This window comes from Aplidium turbinatum, chromosome 7 (genome assembly GCF_918807975.1).
Source record: "Aplidium turbinatum chromosome 7, kaAplTurb1.1, whole genome shotgun sequence".
Classification (NCBI taxonomy): domain Eukaryota; kingdom Metazoa; phylum Chordata; class Ascidiacea; order Aplousobranchia; family Polyclinidae; genus Aplidium; species Aplidium turbinatum.
Window position 1 is genome coordinate 25500411 of NC_137478.1, and position 24312 is coordinate 25524722.

The 24312-nt window shown below is 38.0% G+C and overlaps 1 protein-coding gene and 1 pseudogene across 1 annotated transcript; one reads left to right on the forward strand and one right to left on the reverse strand.

Moving 5' to 3' along the window:
• LOC145773878 (uncharacterized) lies at window positions 1-742 on the reverse strand (annotated as a pseudogene).
• Window positions 743-3265: 2523 nt separating this feature from the next.
• LOC145773879 (heparan sulfate glucosamine 3-O-sulfotransferase 1-like) lies at window positions 3266-23802 on the forward strand. Its single transcript, XM_082585002.1, has 6 exons — window positions 3266-3413; window positions 10691-10767; window positions 11326-11501; window positions 14874-15048; window positions 18614-18631; window positions 22419-23802. Exons 1-6 carry the CDS (start codon window positions 3266-3268, stop codon window positions 23028-23030), a joined length of 1206 nt encoding a protein of 401 aa, XP_082441128.1. The 3' UTR covers window positions 23031-23802.
• Window positions 23803-24312: the final 510 nt, after the last annotated feature.

Here is a 24312-nt window from a genome sequence, read left to right on the forward strand (position 1 = left end):
CTAATTTGCGCCGAAAAAATGTCTCTTGTAAGATTTTCGCTTGTGAGAAACTTTTGGGCAGTTTCTCAACAGGTTCCAGCACTAGACTGTCATCATGTGCTCATTCCATCTGCCCTGATATCTTTCTTCCATTGTCTTGATGTCTTGGTGGAACCTTTCCCCCTGCTCCTCACTGTAATCACCAAGATTGTAAGGAAATCTGTCAAGGTGGCTGAATAAGAAGTGAACTTTAATGCTCATGTTAGCTCCAAGTTTTCCAAATGCAGATAACATCTTTCGAACTAATTCTCTGTAATTAGGTGTTTGTGATTCCCCAAGAAGTTTGTACTACATCCTTCAAGGAGTTCCATGCAGTGAGTTCATTGCTGTTCATGTGACTGGTGAAATCCGAATCTTTCATCAACGTTCGAATCTGAGGTCCATCAAAGACACCAGCTTTAAGCTTTTCATCGGAGAGTCCTGGAAATTGACTGCAAATGTACTTGAAGCAATTCCCCTCCTTGTTTAATGCTTTGACGAACTGCTTCATTAACCCTAATTTGATGTGCAGAGGAGGAAATACAATTCTATCCATGGGAACTAAAGGTTCATTGATTACATTGTCTGTCCCAACTTGAAGACTGATGCGTTCTCGCCAGTTTTTCTTGCGCCAGTGCTGGGCTCTCGCCCTGCTGTCCCACAAACACAGGAAGCAAGGATACTTGGTATATCCACTTTGTTGACCAATTAGAAAATTGACCATTTTTATGTCAACACAGATGAGCCGCTTATGGGTATTGTAGTCAAGCTTTTTAAGGACAAGTTTGATGGCATTATACTCCTCTTTCATCTTGGGAGAATGTCCAATTGGTACAGAAGCAAAATGTAGGACGGAATGTAGGACTTTACAGTAATTTTTAAATTAGCTTTCGTTAGGCTACTAATTATTATGTTATATCAAACAAAATTGATAAGATTTACGTATTTCTTGGTGAGATGTTTAGAGAGTAAATACAGGTAAATACAATAATTTGGGCTAACCTAGGGGTATATGTATCTTCTAAACTAGAGTCAATCTGGCAAAACCAATATCATATTCGTAATCAGCGACCTTGAAAACCCCAGAAAACACTCTTAGATGTCCTACCAAAAAAAAATTTTCTCATTTTGTTGACCAGTTTAATTTGTGTTGAAGAACCTTTTGTAATTATTTGACCGTTTTATCTATCCTTTCAGATTAACCAAAAGCCGTAAGGCCAAACCTCAAAGCTTTCCATATTAAGCTTATGATTCACATGTAGCCTACAGTACAACGGGGAAATAGGCTTCGAGAAAAAACAGTTCATTTCATCTAAATAATGTTGCTTTTTTTGGTAGCCTTCTTCTTGCGTTTGAGGCCGCTGCAGGTCACGTTGTTATATCCAGGTGCAGCAACCAATGAACTGTGTGTTCATCGAGCGTTGTTAGGTGTAGCCTACATGTCGATCCTTGAGTCAGTGTACGGGACATTGGTAGAGAATGTGGTATGCAGTCTGAAAATCTGAGCCACATGCACAAGATGGTGAGTCGGCGAGGCCCCATTGGAATATGTTGCTATTGAAACGGACAACCCCAGATCGCAAGCGATTGAGCTTCACCCTTTCCTTACGGGTTAGTTCAGCTCCTGGTGGAGAATTGAAATTGAGAAAGATCGTGAATAGAATTGGTTTCGCGACTTCATTCCATTCACTATTCCAAACTTTGTAAATGTGGAAGTTGGTGTTGCAAATAGATGTAGCATGACGGGAAAAGGGCGCCTAGGTTTGAAGCGCTGGGGCTTTTGGGAGTGCGATTTTAGGACCATCTAGTTGAGGAGGTGGTCACCCTTTGACATAGCTTGTAAAACCGTTCCATGTGCGTGATTTTTCCTACGGAGACTAGCTGAGGCAATACTTGATACTATCGGCAGAGAGTCAGTGGAAATTGGAAGCAGGCAACTGGTGATTATTCTCATGGTGGTGTCAAGGGCAGTGTCAATTTTGCTAGTGTGCGCTGGGGCACCAAGTGGGGGAAGCATATTCAGAGGTGCTGTAAACAAGTACAAGAGCACTTGTACAGAATGTGGAGGTATGAACACCCCAGAATGTTCCAGCTAAGCATCTCAGCAAGTTTTTGAGTGCTGATAGCTTAGCATGGATTGCATCAGCGTGTTTATAGGTCAAATGCCGATCGAGCTTCACTCTTAGGTAAGTAGGGCATAGAATGCGTGGTGAGGAGTTTCCATTAAGAAAGACCGACAATTGGCGCGTAGATTCCATGTTGCACAGGTGAAAAGGTGTGACGGTAGTTTTTGTCTGGCTCAACTTCAACTTCCACAACCTCAGATAGTCTGTGATTTGGGCAATGTCGTTTGTGGGGGCTTCTTCTACCACATGCCAGTACTTGTCAGAATGAAGGAGTGCCAGATCATGAGCATAGCCGTACTGGTGTGACGTAGTTTTTGGCATGTCACTGATGTATATGACAATAAGGGAGAAAGTCATAATCCTCGCGGAGCACCGTTTTTCAAGCGGTGGGGACGGTTGCACTATCCATCACTGGTCTTCAGCAAGAAGGTCCGATTTGCCAGAATATTTGTGAGAAATCGCACTACATTTTTGTTTGGGATCATACGGAGGATCTTAAGTGTTAACCCGTGGTGCCACACAGTGTCATAAGCAGCAGTAAGGTCCACTAAGATTAGACCTGCCTTGTTGCCCATAACGAAACTTACCTCAATATCCTCGGTCAGCCTTGCTACTTGGTGAGTAGTACAGCGTCCGTGCCAAAATCCAGCAGCTTGTTCTTTAGGCATCTGAGAATCAACAACTGGTTCGAGACTAGTTAACAGGAGCCGTTTCAGAATCTTATATGGGACGCAGAGTAATGATATCGAGCGACAGCTCTTGAGATCACCAGTTGGCTTGTTTGGTTTAGGTAGTGCCACTACAGTGCCTTTTGGCCAAATTTTTGGTATAGCCCATAAGGTCAGGCAAGCAGAATAGAAGCTTTTCAAACAAGCCAAACATTTGGTGCCACAGTGCTTAAGAAATTCTGGAGGGATGTTGTCAGGACCTTGCGCTTTCCCGATTTTAACTTGCTTGATGACAAATGCAAGTTCTCTGGTCCAAAAGGGAACTGAAAAATGGCTATATGCGTCTGGGGCGTTCCATAGTCTGCAACATCCCTGTTTCTTATTTGCCACTTTACATTTGCTATTGGATTGGAGCTGTTGTGCGCTATGCACTTAGCAGTTGGGTGTTCCAAAATGTTGCCATTGGTTTTGGTAAAGCTTTCCACGTTCAATTACAACAGTGTTACTCCGACCCTTACGACAGGTGGAGCTGCCTGCACTGAATCTGAACTTTCTCAGGATCAGGAAGATGAGCTCCTCCCGTTGGACACCGGGGCAGAGGGTTTATCCTTTTACTGCCCCAGGTGCCCTTTGAGTTAAGGTCTCTCGTTGTTGCCATTCGGAAAGTATGAACCAATCAGAACATGTTCAATTGGCTACCGTCCAATTGTGACCCTTCCGGCGCTCAGCCGGAGAAAGTTGTTCAGTGCTTTCAACGTTGCTGGCTAATTGCATAAAAAAGAAATAATGGCAGGGGTGGGAATCGAACCCAAGTCATCACAATGTATTCTCAGCTGCTACAACTAACCCTCTAAAATACGTTGGCCACCTCGGAAAGCTCACCTAATTTACGTTGAGTTATTTGCGTTTTTGTAATGACGTCACAGATTTGACGTCATGTCACAGATTTGACGTCATGTCACAGAATTGACAAAAGAGCTGTTGAGAGTTTATTTCACAATAATTGATGCCTTGTCTGGTGTGCATTTGTTAAAGGTATTTTTGAGCAATTGTTATACGTCGACAACCATCGTCACACTCAATACTTCAAGTGATAACTTCACAAGCATCTACAATTCTACACAATAGCCTACAACTATACAACTTCACAATACAACTTATCATTTCATTGTTTCAAAAAATAGATCAAAACGTTAATTTTACAAAGCTACAGTGCATCGTAAGTGATATATTATGGAAATCAACTTGTCAGTTTCATAATATGCAATATAACGTGTTCAGTCGAAAACTCGAGTAATCTCGGCTTGCTTCTTCGAATTTTGTGTTTACGTTATCTTAAACATGCTTTTTTGGTGCGTATGTTGGAACGCGGGAACGTTTTAACGTTTTGTTTATTTTCTTTTGTAGTTTAAATGGCAAAATCGTCTTTTCCGTAGGGTGGCAATTGACTAGTTGACCGTATGGTATCAGTATGGGAACTCGTGTAACTTTTGCATTGTGTATATTACTTACACATTTCAAGCATGTACTATGTTCCATGTACTGACAAATAAAGCATTGATTGGTTGATTGATTGATTGAATGCATATATTAATGACCTGTTTTAGCCTGATGCTTCAAGCGATGACTTCAAATTCAATACTGCTGGTGAAAAGCATCAAGCACCTGCTGTCAGCCCATAGTTTTCAATAGGCTGTTGCACCAGAAGCGTAGCAAAGGCAATTAGCCTAAGTCAATTTAGCTGATTGAGCTGAAGCTTTCAGATGAAAAAGTATTAAATAGAAAACCTCAGAATGAAGGCCTGAATAGCAAATTTAAAGCAATTTTTTGTAGCCGGAGGCCAAAAACGTTCAGTCTTAAAATGTTCAGTCTCAAAACGTTTCGTTCAGTAAAAAAGTTCAATCAGTGATAATTCTAAAAAAAAAAGGGCGACTTTATCTTTTGAAGTGTATTTTTTTGAGATAGGCTTTTGGTTTGGCAACTTTGTATAAATAATTATTGTAGTGTTTTGTCTAAATTGAAACCATTTTGTTAGCAAAGAGGACAAATGGCACCTGCTCTCCTTGCTCGTTCTCCTAGAATTAGATTATAAGCACCTACTTCTATGCAAAGAACTATGCAGGTTAAACTGTGTACTGGCTGACTACCTAACCGGATAAGATTAGGATACAATTCAATGGCAGTTGGGTATGCTAAAACAAAATGTTCAGCCGAAGAAAGTATGAAAATTAGTTTGAGAGTGCCAATACTGAAGCAGTGATAAAACCTATGAGCTTGTAACATGTAGCCTTTGATCAAAAAATGGCACGTAACTAGAGAGGAAACCTTACAATAACTAAACAATCTGAAAGCCTCTTGAAACTTACACCACAATATAGTAGGCTATATTGTGTAGAAAGGAGCGTTTTTTTTAGCAGTCAGCACAAGGCTGAGTAGCGTACTCAGCGAACAATCGCGATCCACGTAAGCTTTCAAGACTTTCCAATCATAGCCGTACGAGACCAAACCATTTTGGGGGGGCAGAACGTAAATTTGCCCAAATCTGCACGCTTTTATAAAAATTTCCCAAATATAATGTATGCGGTGCATGACAACAGTGAAAAACTAGCATAACAAGATCACCAGCTAGCTAGAATTTCTTACCAAAGTAGCCTAATCAAGATAGAACAACTGAATTCATCTTTGAAAATACGCATGCAGCTTGCCAACATTTTTTTTGCAACCAGAAAAAGCAGGTCAAATTAAGTTAATGCAAACAACTGGATCTGTCTCCACAGAACAGAAGTCAAGATATTAATGAAAATAAGTGGAGCTGCCATGTTTCACACAAGATCTTGCAAAGCAACTATTTTGCCAGCTTGCATGGCAGGTTTTGAGTTTGGAAAGCTTTGAAATAAATGAATATATTATGATTAGTTTGAGATTATATATTTCAGCAGTAGCATTTTAAATGTTGGTGAAATTAACATGACACAGTTGCATAAACAAACTAAATATTTTTTTTTATTTTGGGGCGCAACTGCATCATTTTAATTTGGGTAGTTTTATAAAAGTAACCAAACAAAGCTAAGCAACACCACAACATTAACAGGTATAACATTTTTTTGTTAAATGTTGTGGTGTTGCTTATAGCTATGTCCGTTTATGGTTGAAAAAGTACTGTAACCTCTCCACCCGAATTGTTTTATAAAAGTATTCACCAGATTTATATAAATTCATATTTTGTTGTTGCCCAAATCAAGATGATGCATTTATGGATATTTTGAAAAAAATTAAAGACTTTGTAAACTTTGATGCTGAGGCAACTGCATCATGCCAATTTGGGCAGCTTTATAAATAGACTATGATCAGATAATTTCATATTTTTTTGTTGCCCAAATCTAAACGATACAGACACAGTTATGTAGGCCTAAATGGGAAAAATTAATCAATTTGTTCATTTTGTGGAAACTGCCTCACGCTAATTTGGGCAGTTGCATAAGCAGACTAATCCGTTTCATCAAATAATTTCATGTTTTCAGCTGCCCATAAATCAACACGATGCATGTGTGAAAATTAATAAAATTAGCTATATAGCAAATTTGCGTTTTGATTTGGGCAGTTTCACAAAAGTATTAGAGACATATTTTGGTGGCTGTCCAAATTGGCATGATGCAGTTGGTTAAATGCATTTCGTACTACAGTTTGATCACCATGCAATACAATACATCAATGCGGGTGTGCCAAATGAAAATTTTGCGGCACATTTTTTGTGCAAATAAGAAGCTGTACTTAGTTTGATAGGTAAAAGATGTTAATTTATAGTTTTTCTTAATTCATGCAATTTTGTAGCTTTTCGTATGGCAATTTTTGCCCTAATAATTGCAAGATTTTGCCCAAATTTGTGATGTTTTGAAACAACAGGGGGGGCAGCTGCCCCCCCTGCCCCCCTGGCTTGTACGGCTATGTTTCCAATTAACTTTATGTTTTACAACAACCGATTGTAGCAATAATTGACAGCGATGGATACGTTTTATTTCACTAATTTGGCAGGGCTCATCAGTGTCGCACCACTCATTCATGCTACGTTTACATTTTTATATTTATTACAAATCAAATTTCAGTTTTCAAATCATCATTAAATAGAAATATTGAGCAAACACAGCGAACAGTTCTTCCAGCGAACAGTTCTTCCTGATGCTACCCGACGCCAGCTGCAAGTAAATATTGATGGATTGAAATGAAACTGGTTTTTAAATTCATTGTAGAAAGTGGAAAGCTTGTTCAGGTGTCTTCGTTCAAGTTTACTTTTTTATAAAGGTAATAGGCCACATACTTAACACATATTACTTTGTTGCAGTTTTTTTGTACGAGGATATATTTTAGTTTGTATTTATTGAAAAATAGACATGAAAAGAATCAAAGTAACTAACATATTTTCAATGCTATTGGGATTTGCAATCATATTGTACCTGTCAACATTTTTGCACTTCGACAAATTCTTGAAACCTTTTAGAAAGAGTACGACTCAACCAAATGACATTGGTAAGCATGATAGGGTACTATCAGATATCACATAGATGTTGTGAATGTGTTGTAAGTAAGTACTGGGCAGATATTTGCAAATGTTTCGATCGTTTAAATGTTTATACAAGCGGAATAAAGAATAGTTTGTTAAGGTTGAATCAATAGGTAAAATGTAGTGGCTGGATATATCTAACAAATAACCTAGGTTGCTCAGTAACTTTTTCTTGTGCAAACTTTATCGTGCAATCGATTTCAAAGGTAAGCTAACGATTGCTTACATTTTTCTCTACACCGGTAGCTCAATGGTTACGCGCCCGGCTCAAGATCACGCGGCGCTGGTTCGACTCTCGGAGTGTGCGCTTGAGCAACGCATTTCAGCACTCCTCTCCACTCAGAGGCACTTAGTAAAGGGAATAATTCCACGGCAACAACACTTCAACAATCGGAAAGCTTCACTCTGCCAATCTCGGTAACCAGCCCTGAGCAGGGCCTACGAGAAGGGGGTACGGAGGGTACGGCGTACCCTTGAGGGCTCAGGCCTGTGGTTGTTGGGGGGCCCGAAATTGTGATTTTATAGTTTACGCGAAAAAATGTTTGGTTAAAACCATCCTAAACGACTAAATTCAAGCATAAATGTTGTTATTCGTTAGTCCTTGGGGGGCCCGTAATGTAGCAAAAGAGCCCAGAAAAAAATTAGGTGTCTAAAGTGGTGACTTAATGCCTTACGTGCAAACATGTTCTGTTAAAAGCACCCTAAAGTAAATCACAAAAGTTGGTTATTCTCCTGTCCTGGGGGGCAGGGGCATAGTGTAGCAAAAGCAGGGTTGAAAAAAACCCGGGATTTTTTTTAAATCCCAAACCGCTAGTTTTTTTTAATGCTCGGGTGTTTTTGGGCTTTTTTGTGTTTTTTAAAAACTATTTGAAAAAGGAGGCAAACTTGGTTTTGAATCTTTATCCTCGTACTGACAAAGCCTTGATAGGCTATTCCTGGTTGTTTCGCATACTTGTAGAGGCTCTTGAAGCAAGGCCGGTTACGGAGATTGGCAGAGTGAAATTTCCAATTGTTGAAGTCTTGTTACCTGGGAATTATTACATCCATTAAGTGCCACTGAATGGAGAGCAGTCCTTAGAATGCGTTGCTCAAGCGCACACCCCGAAAGTCGAACCAGCACCGCTTGATCTTGAAGCTTCTTCGTTCACGAAGTCACGCGCTAACCAACTGAGCTGTCGGGGCGACTTAAACCTAACATTATGCAATTATTCAGATGCATGGGATAGAATTTAATCTAGGGTAGGCCAATGCCATTCTCTGTTGTTACAAACTTGTATTTTATGATGCTCAGTCTTATCTGGCAGCAGTGCAGGGTAGGCCAGTACCCAGTCATTTAGTCGACAGGATGTTAGGTCGACAGAACGACGCATTTTAGGGTTAGTTAACTAACCTTAACCCTAACCCAAATGTCCTGTCGACCAAATGTCTTGTCGACCAAACGACCGGCTACGGGGTAGGTCTATATCATATGAGGGAAATGACATATTTATCCTCTTTCATATTCAGTATTATTGTGCATAGCCTATTAAAATTAAAGAATAGGCCTACATGTAGTTTCATTGCAGGTTGATACTATTATTGCGCACAAATGTCCAATTCTGCTGTAAAATGTTGTATGGTGTGCAATACGCCTAAGCAAACATCACACGTTTTGCCCAAGACAAAGGGGGCCCGGAGTGAGAGGGGGGCCCGGAATGACTCTTCGTACCCCTAGTGAAAATTTCTCTCAGAGGCCCTGGCCCTGAGTCAAGAGCCTCTACAAGTATGCGCAACTACCAAACAGTCAAGAAACTGTAACAACATTTCTATTAAATGTCAGCCAAAACCAATTAAAAATAGGGTCTTGGCAAGGTTTTAAAATTTTGGAAAATGTTAGACGAGAGCTGAAAACGGCCACATTTGGATGTCTTTGACCTTTGACCTTTTAGAGTGACAATGTGAACGATGTTGTGTTTTCAATACTTGTCAGCAGTACTATCACCTGTAAAAAAATTGGGTTCTTACCTAATTTACTTAAGCAGTAATATGACCTCAAACATGGCCAAAAATAAAAAAAATTGTGCCCCCTCGGCAGACCCCCCCAAACTAAATGCTTTATAACTCTCGTGTTTCTCAATAAATTTCACTCAAATTTTGCAGGTGTTCATCATATAAGATAATGAAAAGGTGTGTAAAATTTAAAAAAATTGAAGAGGTTAAATTTCTTGACTGTGTGAATTGACACGGAACGGCCCAATGGTAAATTTTCAAGTGGCTGGTGGCAGATCAAGCTCTCGTCAGATTACAATCTAATTTTGCACAACTAGTTTTAGTAGTAATTGGCAAGTTTTCCAACCCCAAGCTAATAAAAATTTTATAAAAAGGTTTTTTCACTCCACCCTACTGTCAAGGCTTTGTCAGTCCAAGGGCAAAGATTCCAAACCAACCAATCAAGCATTTTTGTCTGCACCTGTTTCGTCATTAGCAATGCTTGGATTGACATTGATTTTATGTCACATATTTCTTGTTGAGTTGATTTAAGAACTTATCTATACTGTATATTAAATTAGTAGATATTATTAGGCCATGGAAAATTATCATTATTGCTGTCATCATCAAAAAAAATGTTATCATGATTATAATAGTTTTCGACACCGCCTTTTCAGACCATCAAACTCCATAAGTAATAAGTTTTTAAAAATGAATATCGTAAAAGCAATTTAGTTTAGAATACTGATACATTCTAGCACTAACGTGGCCCAGAAAGGTTATGGTTATTGGTTTCAAAACATCTTTTTGGAATGCTCGTGGCGCCATGCTGACTAAAAAAACATCGGCAAATAAACCGATAGTCATAATAGTCAATAATATTATCTACTCTACATATTCACTCTTCTTTTCCCTCTCTTCTCACTTTTTCGCTCATATTCATTCGATTATCGTGACCTCACAGGCGTTTCAAGGAGGAAGGGTTGGAATTTGCAATTGGTTGGCTAGGCTACTGCTTCCTACACTCTATGATTTCTAAAAAGATTTATTTAGTTATTCACAAACTAGTTTGCTTGCTGCTTAAAACTTTGGTTTGACTTTTTTTTGAATGGCAAAGATCAAATAACAGACTTGTCAAATTTTTCAATCTTTTTATTTCTATCTACCAAAATTGATTATTTTGCTTCAGACAAAATTTGTTGAAAGCGTTATTTTGCACCTTGGGCTACACGAAAAATTAGACTTAAAGTATACCGAGCATCACCTTTAAAGAGGTTTCTGTGTTTGACTACAAGAGCATTAAACAATTGCTGCAATAGGCTAGGTCTCATGAAGTTGCTTTGATTTTACAGAGACCTTGAAAACTCTTTTAAGAAATCGCGAAAAAGCTTGGACTGAAATATTGGAATATTCTGCAGAACATGAAAAGGTTTGCAGTAGTGCCAAGGCCACGACACTTATGAAATTAGCTATAGATTAAAAACAAGCTAAATCGATTTATTATAATGATGTTTGTGTTTTTCAAATCAAAATATTTTTTTATACTTAAAATAGCTCAAATCGGATGGTTATTAAGCGTTGTGCTACAGCAGCCTATCGTTTACCACTTCAGTGTCGAAAGTTTAAGGTTATTTTCATTAATCATTTAGTTTCACTCTTAACTTTTTATCTTGCGCTACTGAAAATAGTTCCAATGCAATAAAGTTAAAATAAGTTTTTCCTTTTTTGAAATGACTTAATTAGTAATCATACTCAATTGGCTTTTCCGAATTCATGTTTATGTTTTTGTCGATTAGACCCTTTTTTTTAAGTTTTGAAGCTGTAAAACAGCCCTTCTAAATCACTCTGCCGAAATTTCCTTAAACTGGTTCAACTCAAGAAAGAAAGAAAAAAAAAAGTTTTGAAGCCTCAGTATGACTGGACCATTAGAAACATTACAGAATAACTTGAAAATATTTGACTAGTTTGAAAAAATAATGCGTTTCAGACAAGAAAAAGGCGGTTCCCACATTTCATCGGAATTGGAGTGAAAAAGTGCGGCACAGATGGAGTAATATCTTTTCTTGGTCATCATCCCCTTGTAAAAATTCCGGCTGAAAATCAGCATGAAGCATTCTTTTTCAACGTAGCAAAGAGAGTAAAGTGTGGAATGGAATGTTACAAGTAAGAAGTATTTAAAAATGAAAAAAATCTGTTCAACTTTGCTAGGTTTCATTGCAAAAGCTCGAAGACGTATAGAAGTGTAGCATAGTCGTGACGCTACTGTAGACTTAGGCTACGTCATAAAAATGGTAGACATTATTCCAAACTAAAAAAGCAAACTGTTGACTGTTTAATCTTGGACTGTCCATGGACTGCACTAGCCTACCCCGGTAGTTACAATACTATATGCGCTGATGCGGAATAGGGATTTTAGATTAGGGGATGTTAAATTACATCTACTTTTGGCGTATCCGCCATATTAGAATAGTCACATTTTTTTCTGATTTATATTTTGTTTTACTTTTTTTGGGCTATATAGAAGTAATGAAGTTAGCTTCAAAACAAGTTGAGGTTTTTTATGAAAGCCAAGTTTGCAATAAGGCGCAAACAAACTGTGGAGTTGAGAATTAACCGCAAATTTGCACTTTTTATTGTGCTACATAACATTTTAAGAATACCAGGGATAGCCTAGGCCTAGTTGATCCTCTGGTACTGTGTCTCCTACAAAAACATTTAGACACCCCTGATCTACGGTAAATGTGCAAAAACAAGTCTCATGGCAATAAATCAATATTTATCCGCAGCGGCGAATCCAGAAGGGAGAAAATGCCTCCATTGTCTCCAGACCAATGTAAACGCCCCGTCATGCTGTAGTTGAACAAGGAAGACAACAGGGAATTAGTTGTGTTAACATGATGTAGCCGCTTTGCTACGGCCAGCGCTGATGGACGCCGCGCGTTTGCATGCCCAGTATATCGGCAAGTGTGAATAGACGCAACTTTTCATTGCTTAACCTCGAAACAGCGTTTATGGTCGCATACAGCTTGCATTGCTTCGATAAATGCCTTAAGCTTCTGTTATCTATCAGAAATATTTTGGCTTCTTGTGTTGACTAAACTTACAAATAAGTTATGAGTTGGTTAATTGTGTCGAGAAATCTTGATAGTGATTGACAGCATAGGCCTATGGTCGCATCTCTGAAGGGCCTCGGAGAGAAATCAGGACTGGTTGGGAAACAATACAAAAAATGGGCTTCAACAAAATAATTTTCAGTAAAAATAAAAAAGCAAACATATTTTATTATGCGTTGCATGTTCGTCTCGATTGAACATAGCCTAATTTGATTGGCACGAAATCGAATTTCTTTCAACATTTGATTCAACGTAGCCTATTGATATGGTAAAAACTTCTTTTGATATGAAAGTTTTCAAAATTTACTAGATTACACTGCGTCACAAAAAATATGGCATGTCGGTAACTGAGATACCAATATCCATTCCAGACGTAGCCTAGTTTTGGGCGCTGATTCTGAATCTGAACTCAGTTTTGCTCTATCACGTCAGGTTTTTGAGTTATTCACAATTTATTATATTTAAATTTTTGAAAATTGGGTCAATTTTGTTATAATGTCTCTTTTTTGCCGTAGTCAAAAAAGTCTTTTTAAAATTCATGAAAGAGTCTGGAAATTTCTTTCAATCCCTGCCAATCAAAAATTTAATTCAACTTGAAAAATAATATGCGTAATAAGGAGCCTAACTTTACGAATATTTGCATCAATTGACAGCTATTTTTAAGCTTGTTGGTTAATTGATATGCAGCATATACGAACAAATTAAATGCAATCGCAAACACTTAAAAAATATCACAATTAACAAACTTTTGTTAGCTTAAAAAGTCGTCTTTTAGCATAAAGGCTACGTTATAAGACCAAAATATCAGTCATTTTTTGCAGAAAAAAGGTTCTCATTGAACATTTTAGAAATGCTGTGGGCATCTTCTCTTCCTGCGATGGTCTTCATTGGTGTCTCTTTGAAGAGACCAACAAAAGTCAGCCAACATGGCAGGACTGACATTCCCCTGGTATCTTTCTTTTATGATTTTAATGTCTTAATGAAACTTCTCTTCATGTTCATCACTGACATCAGCATTGTTGGGTGGAAAACAATCTAGGTGATTATGCAAAACATGCAATTTCAGCGACATCCGAACCCCCCATCGCTTCATATGACTTTAGCATTTGGTTGACAATTTCTTTGTAATTGGTTGCTTTGTGCTTACCAAGAACATTTTCAACAACCAAAAAGAAACCGTTCCAGGCCGCAAGTTCTTGTGGAGTTAATTTGCTTTTAAAAATTTCATCTTTCAACAATTTTCTTATTTCTGGTCCAACAAAGATTCCTTGCTTCAGCTTTGCGTCAGATTTGTAAGAAAATATTTCGCAAATATATTTAAATCCATCACTTTGTTTATCCATGGCTTTCACAAAATTGTTGAAAAAACCAAGCTTTATATGGAGTAGAGGAAGGAAAATTTTGTTCGCATCAACTAATGGCTGATGTTGCACATTGAAATTTTCTGGGTTGAAATTTGCATGGGTGGGCCGTTTTTCTGTACTATAGTGCTGTTCATCTGCCTAGCTATTCCACAAACAAAGGAAACACATGTAGTTAGTGTAACCCAGCTGTAAACCAAGTAAAAGTCCAACAACTTTTAGGTCACCACATACAGTATAGGCTATGCCATTTATGGTTTTCATAACTGATGCATGTTAGCAAATTCTTCATTGCTTCATATGTTTCTTTGGTCTTGGTACTGTTGGCCACTGGAACTGACGGTTTGTCATTTCTATTGTGTAGTAGAACAGTCATGTTTTTTTAATCAATAAAAACAACTTTGCAGGCAATAAAAAGATTTAGGGGCACACTAGCAATTGCCAATTTGGAGAAAATAAAAATTGTAAATAACTCAAAAACCTGACGTGATAGAGCAAAACCGATTTCAGATTCGGAATCAGCGCCCAAAACTACGTCTAGAATGGATAATGGTATTTCAGTTACCAACATGCCATATTTTTTTGTGACGCAGTGTTATTAGTATTACGAACTTGCAGCAGCAATACCATTGTTGCAAGCTGTTTTGTCAAGAAAGCATTAATTGTAAGCAGACAATAGCCTAGGCCAGTGATTCTTCAGGGATTACTAGAAATTTTGGATGCGAAGGCGTCTTCTCAGAGTAGGGTTCGTTATGCAAAAGTGTTGCCAGATATTTTTAGTTGAAAAGCTTTTTTGGTCAGCTTAAGAATAAACCTAGCCTAAGACTTTTAAAAGCTTTCAAAAATTAATCCAATGCCATCTTTCATACTCATCAACTAGCCTAGTTGTAAGACTGGATACAATAGAAATAATTTATGAAAAAACAATTCTCCTCCCCTCTCTCGTAGCCCCTGACAGTGAGTATTCCTCAGAGATCTTTATCATCTTTGGAGAAATGAGAACAAATAAATCAAGTAGCTTACTGGCTTTTTACACTAACCCAGAATTTAACTAAACACAGACGATTCTTTCCTCCGATCAACGACAAAGAAATAACTGGTGAAAAAACTCCCGCTTACTTTGATGTTCCCCCGCACAAATTGCCTGAGTTGATCAAGTCAAATCTTCCAGACGTCAAATTACTGCTCATAGTCTGTGAACCAACAAAAAGGGTCTTCTCTGATTACGTTCATGAGGTAAGTCAATCATCCGTTATTCGTAGCGACACCACTTTGGTGAATATAGAATTAAAGAGTTAAAATATATCTTCAAAATAGGCTTCTGTGCTGGGTTGCCAGATACTCAAGCTATAGTAAGGCCAAATCCATTATAAAATAAGGCCAAAAAAAGGCCAAATTGTTTATTTCCTTCTAAGGTTAAATAAAAGCTAACAACTTTATTGAAATAATTTTTTGAAAATGCCATTTTACGATCAAATATGACAGATAATAATTTAGCACTGTCAGAGCATAATGACCGGTTCGTTTGCATAATTTGATTAATGAAAAATTACTGTAGTAGCAGATAAACTAGAAACCACTATTACAGTAGAACTCGGTTAATCCGGATTCGATTTGACCGGCGATTCCATTCGGATTAGGCGAAGATCCGGATTAACCGATGACGGTTCTATCAAGCCTGACGTTACCTAGATAGAAGGGTATCGGTAAAAATCACCGAAATTGAACGCATTAGTGTGGTCATCTGTCAATTCCGAGACGCGCGATCACCATATTAGCGATAGAATTCTTTTGAAATGCAGTATGCATGTAAAACGAATGTATTTGTAGACTCTGCGTTTAACGCAAGAACACACTGGCAAAAGTTATATCTTTAGGCATGCGTGTCGGAATAATCTGTAGTCACTCAAAACTTTTGAAAACAGTTACCGAAGACAAGTTTCTTTGGAAAACTTACAAAAAATCAAACAAAGTCTTCTATTGGAAAAACATCACCGACATACCGCCGAAAATTCCACCGACATCTTTTCAAGTGACAGTACGAGTTTGGGCATTTGCGCACGAATTTTGTGTTAAGAGGGATTACTGTTCATGAAAACAAGAAATCCGCAATGATTTATTGCGTCACATTAACGGAACAATTGATAAGAAATTTCTCGCAATAAGCCACGTTACGTTTTAGCATAACTGTCGGAAAATCCGGATAAAGCGATAGAGAAAGCGCAACTTTTGTCCGGAATAGGCGAAGATCCGGATTGAATAATCCGGATAATCCGAAGCCGTTTCTCAAGAAAAAGATTACAAATCATTTGTACTTCCAGTTTCATCCGGATTAGGCGATGATCCGGATTAACCGAATCCGGATTAACCGAGTTCTACTGTACTTCAATTCATGAACAGTGCTATTTGGAACATCTAGCTAAGCAATAAGCATGAATTTGTCTTATTGAGTATAATGTACCAGGGATGTCTACAACTACAGGATTGGAAACTATTTTCAGGGCTATACATGACTACAGAAGAATTATTAAAATAAAACACTGTTTGTATCACCTAAAGAATGTATAAAATTCAATTTCGCAATAACAATATAAAATATAGCCTTCACTCACATCAAAACTTATTTTTATTTGATGTATAGAAGTTTAAAACCACGAATCTAAAAAATCAAAAATAAACGAATGCAAAGATTTTCTGTCGTTCTGTAGCATTTTGCGTATTACAAACCGGATCAGAAGTAAACGTGGAGTGTTCAAAAATCAGTGAAATGTGTTGTCCTAGGCTTTTATAATAAACGTATTCACAGATCAACCCAGTACGAAATCAATACGTTTAAGATGTCATAAGAACTAAAACTAATACTCGGTTTTGAAATTATTTAGCAGCAAACAAAATACGACAAAATTGCACAAATGGAATGCAAACATATCACATTAACAAACAAGGCAAGTGTATACGTTACGGTTTACGGCAGGTGCAACTTAATAGAACCGCCCTGTCCACCGCTGACACATTCTCTACTCTCTACCAAGTACCAATGTCTCTACTCACTAATTAAAATTAAAACGAATATAGGTCAGGCTCTAAGTGATGATAAGTGATACTTTTATATTACAATTGAAATTGAATTTCCTTAAAATAATACTTTCTAAACCGGTCAAAACTTGCAACCATAAAAAGGGCCAAATAAAGCCAGATTTTCTGGCCTTATTTGCATCAATTTTTGTAGGCCAACTGCAATTTAAAAAGGCCAGTTTTCTGGAATTTGGCCTAAAAAAAGGCCATCTGGCAACTCTGCTTCTGTGCGGTAAGAAGGGTTGCCATACCGTCCTTATTTCTAAGATTTGTCCTTATTTTGAAGGGCCAGGTCTTAGAAAACTTAAATGTTCTTATTTCTAAGAAATGTCCTTATTTTCGACTTGCGTCCTTATTTTTTCTTATTTTTAACAATTACAGAACTTCGATCGTTTTCCTCTGGTATCCGGTGTTGCATAATATTCTAAAATTAGTCTAATTAGTTTCCTCTAGTCATCAGATTCTTCAACGCCAAAGTTGTAGTGCGAGTGCGTCTTCTTGACCTGCGGTCGATGCCAGGCAAGACCTCGCAAAGATCACGAACTTTATTCTCTCCTCTATTCAAGAGAGTGGCCTAGACATGAAACAGCTGTCATCCTTTTGTGCCAACAATGCACCAGTGAATTTTGGAGAATCACAGCATAGTGGAAAAAACAACGTTTTCTCTCGTCTCAAAGAGCAAACATTGCATCTGATCCCAGTCGACTGCCCTGCTCATATTTTGCATAATGCAGCAGAGAAGGGATCAGAGCACCTCACACTTGACATAGAAACAATCCTACTGAAGATTGGTAACCACTTCAAAAGCCAAACTGATAGAACGATGAGGCTCAAGCATTTCTGTGAGGAGAATTGATAGCAACTGCTCGACTCTACTAACACACACGCCGACTCGATGGACAACACTTGATGCTGTACTCGAGCGAATGATCGATTCTGGGAACTACTCAAAGCGCATTTTCTTTCGTTGAAACATACACCAAGAATATTGGAGGATTTCTTTTAATCAGAAGAGTCACTGATCATCGTATCATTCCTCCACAGCGCTCTCTCGCTCTTCCATAAACGATTGTTACTCCTGCAAAAGTCAACTGCACTGTTTCTAGAACTGGCAGAGATAGTTGAATCTTCAAGATCAAAATATTGCAACGCCAGTGTTCAGGGTTTTTCGGAGCAACAACACACGAACTACTAAGAGCAGTCGATGAAGAGCATGTCAAGGGTCTCAAAGCGAGCTTCCAGGAGTTCTACACCATTACTTTGGAATATATCAACAAGTGGTATCGATTTGAGAAGTATCGAACGCACATCAACTGGACCCTGCTGAAAGATCAAACAATCGAGTACGAGAAAAATTCAAGGGGTTGGCGAAGCAAGTTGATCCACTAATGGCGATGAAAGATGAGCTGTTCGATGAGGTCTCGGCTGTTAACGCTCTGCTCAAGAAGATCCCAGATGATGTGTTCAGCAAGGTTGAACCTGAGGCCAAGTGGATGAAGATCTTTACCGGAAACAACTCCTTTCCGCTGCTCTACATGCTGGTTAGCATCATTTTCTCCCTTCCGGTCAGCAATGCGCTTGTGGAAAGAGTGTTCTCTCTTGTTTCGGCGCAGTGAACCAAGGAAAGGAACAGACTTAGTTAAATGACAGTCAAATCCCAGCTACAAGTAAAGATAAACTATACCTGAGCTGCCGTGAAATCCATGAAGCAATTTCTGATAACAAGAAGTTGCTGAAGCAGATTGTTTCTGGCAAAAAGTATGGAATGTGATATGACAATGCTCGTATAAAAACAAAGTATGTCCAAAAATGTTTTTTAAATGCTAATCTAATTTTTCGGTTGTCCTTGTTTTTGGGTCGATGTCGATGGCAATCCTGGCGGCAAGCTATTTTTATAGCTGGAAGTAACTGACTAGAAAGCAAGGAAAACTGAAGCAAACTTAGCTTTATAGCAATAGTGGTTTAAGGTTCTTTTGCAATGTTTTCTGTATTTCAGCTACAAGATATTTGAACATCAGCATAGGTTCCAATGTCGTATCATAACTGTTGCAAAAGAACACAAGTAGTCTATTTGTATGATTTAATTTGCTTCAAAAATGCCCTATCTGCTGTCCCAGCAAACAGAGTGCAGTTATACGACCACAACGTGGCTATAAATGTGACATGGTTGCGACTTGGTAACTACAGGTTACTAACGTAACAGAAACGTTGCCACCAAAGTTGCACTTTGTTACAATTTATTATTTTACCGCATGTGATTGCATCTTATATAGCCAAGCCTAGGCCTATTGTTTGTAATACCACTGATGCCACCACAATTTAATGAGAAAACATCATCACTGTTTTAAGGTGGGCTAAAAACACTGTCAACGTCAGTTACTCAGTGGTCACAGAAATGTGGCCAGGAAAAGTCATTTCAACAATATTTCAGCAGTGTAACTGCGACGTCACTCGCGTTTCAAAGTTATAACGGAATAATGTTACAACGTTAATAAACATTTAAAATCAAAACGGAAAAGACATTACACATTGTTTTGTTGAAGCACAGTTTCTATATTACTAGAACCAGTACTATATATCTAAGTCTCTCCAAAATCCAATCTATTAGTCAGGCCCGTAGCCAGCCGTGGGCCATGGGAGCCTCGCCCCCCTGAAAAAAAATTTGCCCCCCTGGAAAAATCCCAACATTCTCGAGCAACAGCTACAATTATAATGATTTTGCACATCTTTCCCGTTGCAGAGCTACAACCAAGGCCCAATTAACTACAATTGTTTTATTTAGTTAACAGCAAAGATGATTAAACAATTTCGCCCCCCCCCCTCCTCCCACCTTCTCCTCTGGCAACCTCAACATGTTCAATTCAACCAAGGCCAACACGTGTTAAGTTGGTAGAAAAATTGTCAAAAACTGTGCAAAATGAAAATGTTTTGGGAAAGAATGATAACCTAACAAAGAGGGAATGGTTTTCCAGCAGGCCTACAAACCGGAACAAATTAGGCTATTTGATATCAGCTGTCGCTATTCTCGGTACCATACCTAATTCTAAGGGTCAGTGATAACCAATTTGTGCAGTGATAAACCAAATTTGTGCAGTGATAAATCGCAAAATGTGCAGTGGTAAAGCAAGTGGTTTTTGAAGACAACGCATAACTTACAAAATATAAACCCGTAATCTTGCAGTGTTTATTTTTTCTCTTCAATCCAATCAGTGTAAATAAATTTTGTTTCTAGTTTTCTGATCTGTGAAGTGTTTAACCTTGCAGCAGATATTGCTACATTTGGATCTAGCACTGCCGTTTGTGAGTGTGGATTCTCAGTGTTAAAGGCCTACTAAATCAAATTTTCAAACGGGAATTAAGCATTAAAATGCGTAAACTGAACACTCAAGAATACATTTCATAAAAAATTACTGAAAAAAAATTGTTTTCAATGACGCTGGCAAGGCGCAAAGTCCAATGTTTCATTTATTTTTTATTTTTTTGCAAAATCACCAAAAAGTGGCAACAATTACGTCACCAGCGAATAGCAGTAGCAATATCAAAAGTCTTTTCGCGCGTTGGCTTGGAAAGTTCAAACGGGTTGCGTTCGAAGAATTTTCACATTGATTGAAGGTCTGGACACGTTGAATCCATGTAAAAAATGATGATTACTCCACGCCTTCTGAATTGCCTAACTGAAATTGTTTCACATGCCTTTGTGGAGTTTGCCTTCAAAAACTTGTTTTTTTACATTTTCATTTTACATTGATTAAAGGCCTGAATACGTTGAATCTATTTAAAAGAGGCTGATTTACTGTTCGGAGAACAAGATCTGCCATTTGAAGCCCGATCAGCTGATTGCTAGTCGCTGGTGACGTAAACTGTATAATCGCACGCTTCGCTACTCACGCCCATTCCGGTTTTGAAAGCTCTGACAAAACGCTCGCGGAATGGTGGTCAGCCCGCAATGGGGCAAAATTATATTGAAAATCGTTTCATGGTAGCAAGTTAAACACAAAGCGTGTATAATCGCCAAGTCAGGTTTTTCATTTAGTAGCCTATGACTTTAACAAGGGTTGACGCTCCCACTAAACCAGTGTTTCTTAACCTTTTTAGCACTCGTATCCTTTGAGCTTTCATGAAATTTTCTCGTACCCCCTGTCTACAATGGCCGACGGAAGCATATAAAATTGTAATAATAGGAATTAAACTCAGTGTATTTATAACTTACGTGTTGAATGTATGCATTAAAAACAGTCTTGTAAGTTCAACAAGATTTATCAGTCAATCTACGAATGGCTTTTTTGTTGCTGCTTTTCGTCAATGATTATGTTGAAACGAGGTACTTTCTTTGAGATAGACACACGCATAATATCTCTTGGATCCAAACGATTGCCCGACTATGTTTTGATGTTTACAATTAAGAGTTATCCCAGTTTCACATGGGTAGGTAGTCGCAAAAAGCACAAGGATTTCTAAAGCTTTTTTTCTAACTGGGGAAATGTGCTGAGTTGTGCACACCAGAAGGCATCCAACTGCATTGGATCAAACTCCATTTTGCTTTTACTACTAGCTTTCATTTCAATAAGATAGTCTTTCATTTGGTTATTATCATCCATAGAATGTAGGCTGAAAATAAATGAGTCTTACATCCATCTCTGAGAAGTAGAAACCTCTCCAGTATATAGACATATACAAAAGTGACTTGTTACGTATTCTTCACACATATGCCTAAATAGCGTATAATTCCACACTGCATGTGGTACCCCCTGCTTTGGTGCTTCGTACCCCTGGTTAAGAACCCCTGCACCAGACGGAGCATGTTACAACCAAGACAGGCAAACTTGGTGCTTATGGCCTTTGAACATTCTGTATCGAAACCAATCGATTTAGACTTGTTTGTGAGACGGTTTGCATCCAAACATCCGCGGCTGCAATTGCAATAGACTAGCTCACGGGTGTATAGGCGGAATGTATTCATATATATCAAAATCCTCGGCAGTAGCTTCTTCGAGCCAGTTAAAGTTTTTGCTCATAACAAGTACCGCTATTTATACAACAAGTCAACAATTGTTGTGTTATGTTGGTCATTGTAATATGGTTGCCGTGATTTAACCAGCGAATAAAATAAAAGACCAGTGTTGGTCTTAACACTAGTCTGATATATTGCAATTTTTGTGGATACCGGTATTTAAGAGGTTAAAATGCCAAAATCATTTAAATTTTTTCGCCCTCCCCCCCCTCCCTAACAAAAAGTTGGGCCCCCTTGCTCTGCGGTCTGGCTACGGCCCTGCTATTAGTATTAAGTTGCTTTTCTGCTTGCTGGTGCTTTGCTTTCATAATATACTCTACCACCACTAAGGGCGCTGTTTCACGAGCGACGACACTGCCTTTTTCGTTATCCTTCCAGACTAGTAATATAGAGACTGTGGATGAAGTCTCAAAGTTACAGCGTAGGTAGGATAGGATTTTTTCCGGTTCATGTGAAGAATGTCGCTTTAGCTTCTGATTCTAAATGAGAAATCAAGATGGTGTTTATTTTCTATTTGCAGAGAGCACGCTTCAAGTTGTCCAATGCTCAGCTGGTGGCAAAGTATCCAACCTTTGAAAGTTTTTTAGATGTTTACTTCCCAAAAATACAAACAATAATGGCAACTCTACATCAAGCTAAGGAAGATGATGATGTCATTGGAAAAAAATTGACCAATCTTTATCGAGAAGACCCAAGACTGGGTTTAATTGCTGGAAGTTTGTATACGTATCATATTCAGCGATGGAACAGACTATTCAACGATACCAACCTTATGATAATAAATGGAGACGAGTTCTTGAAATCTCCAGGACCAATACTAGAAAAAATGCAAGATTTCATTGGAATACCAAAACTTTTGATTAAGCAAGATTTTGTGAAACATCCTAAAACTGGATTTTATTGCTTTAGCAAATTTACAGAAAAAAATTTAAATCAATCCATAGTTGTTGGGTCGGAAAATCTTAACAGAACCTTGCATTGTCTTGTTGACACAAAAGGTCGCACTAGAAACGGAGCAAAAGCACTTTTAGAATCCAGTGCTTTAAAACTAAGGAAATTTTTTAAACCCTATAACAAAATGTTTTTTTCCAAAATTGGGCGAAATTTTGAATGGAATTCTGATTCACTGTAAAGCTTTTGTAGCTTGGAAAGACAGGATACACAAAAACAAGTTATTGTAGTCTTAACGGAATGCTTTATTGTTAGTTTATTTTTTGCTGAGCTTTGTCTTGTCTTAACTATGTATCTAAAGTAACGTATTTGCAGTAATGGTTACCTGATAATCTCCAACAGCACAGCCCACATACAGACAATAAATATGTGTTATATTCATGTTTTCGTTCTTGCACTGGGTCATAAAAAGTTTATTTGCAAGATTTTTCTTGATATTACAGCATACTTGCAGAGACTGTGAACAATTGAAACAGGCCTGGTCATCCAAGTAGAGTTTCCGCATATTGAAGTGTTGGAGTCTGCGAATTATTTCATCTACCCTGTGCTACTGGAGGTTTCTTGAAGCGCTTTGTTTAAGCGCATAACTCAAGGCTCGAACTTTCGTCACTTGGTCTTGTCGTTTCTTTGACGCAAAGTCAAATGTGTGTGGTTGTGATTTGAAAGACAAAAATAAGAAAATGTTTCACTGTAGTTTAACAACAAACGTTTTGCTATTGCATTGTTATTTTGCTGCACTTATTGTAGCCTATATTAGCCTATGCACAATTGCACAATAACATCATATTTATATCAATGGCAGTCTTTCTTTCTTAAACAACATATTCTTACTTAATGTTATTAAAAGTACCGTAATTTGTGTTTTGTCAAGATATTTTAAAAGCAACTTATTGTTCTTCACCTCCATACATTTATAAGTGCATGCAAAAGCTTCTTTGTAAACATGGAGTAGGCTAACCAAAACTGATGACATGCTTTCACGTAATTTGAAATAGATTTTCATAAATACAAACATAAAATTATACGTACAATTGTGATTGAATTACTTGTAAAAGTAAATGTAAGTATTCATTGCTTGAAAACAACTGAAGAGAAACTACATTTGTAGTTTGAACAACCAAACCAACATCCAATCGCAATGTGTATTTTTATTGCTTGTTTTTCTGGCCTTAATCCCACGATGAGGATTGCCGTTTCAAATTTTTGGTTTTCACACCAGCCTGCTGTGCGCATCCTCATCGTATTTATATCTTCTTTTCATCTGCATTTCATCATCCATCACCGAAATCTTCATCAATCTCTTCCTCAGTGAATCCGGTACTTCGGAATTGAATTCAAAATGGCGGATGTTGCTACCCCCTTCTAGATCGAATGTAAACATTTTCGATTTTTCTACTGCAGTAGAAAAGTACGGCCAATTTTGCACTACCTAGAAGTACTGAAAGGGGTCAATTTGAATCCTA

Bases quoted from the DNA above. Each gene is read 5' to 3' on its own strand.
- LOC145773879 (XM_082585002.1), top strand. From the start codon at position 3,266: ATGTTGCCATTGGTTTTGGTAAAGCTTTCCACGTTCAATTACAACAGT. The intron at 10,768-11,325 runs GTTTGCAGTAGT...AATGCGTTTCAG, and splicing joins ATTCTGCAGAACATGAAAAG to ACAAGAAAAAGGCGGTTCCC. The intron at 11,502-14,873 runs GTAAGAAGTATT...AACTAAACACAG, and splicing joins TGTGGAATGGAATGTTACAA to ACGATTCTTTCCTCCGATCA.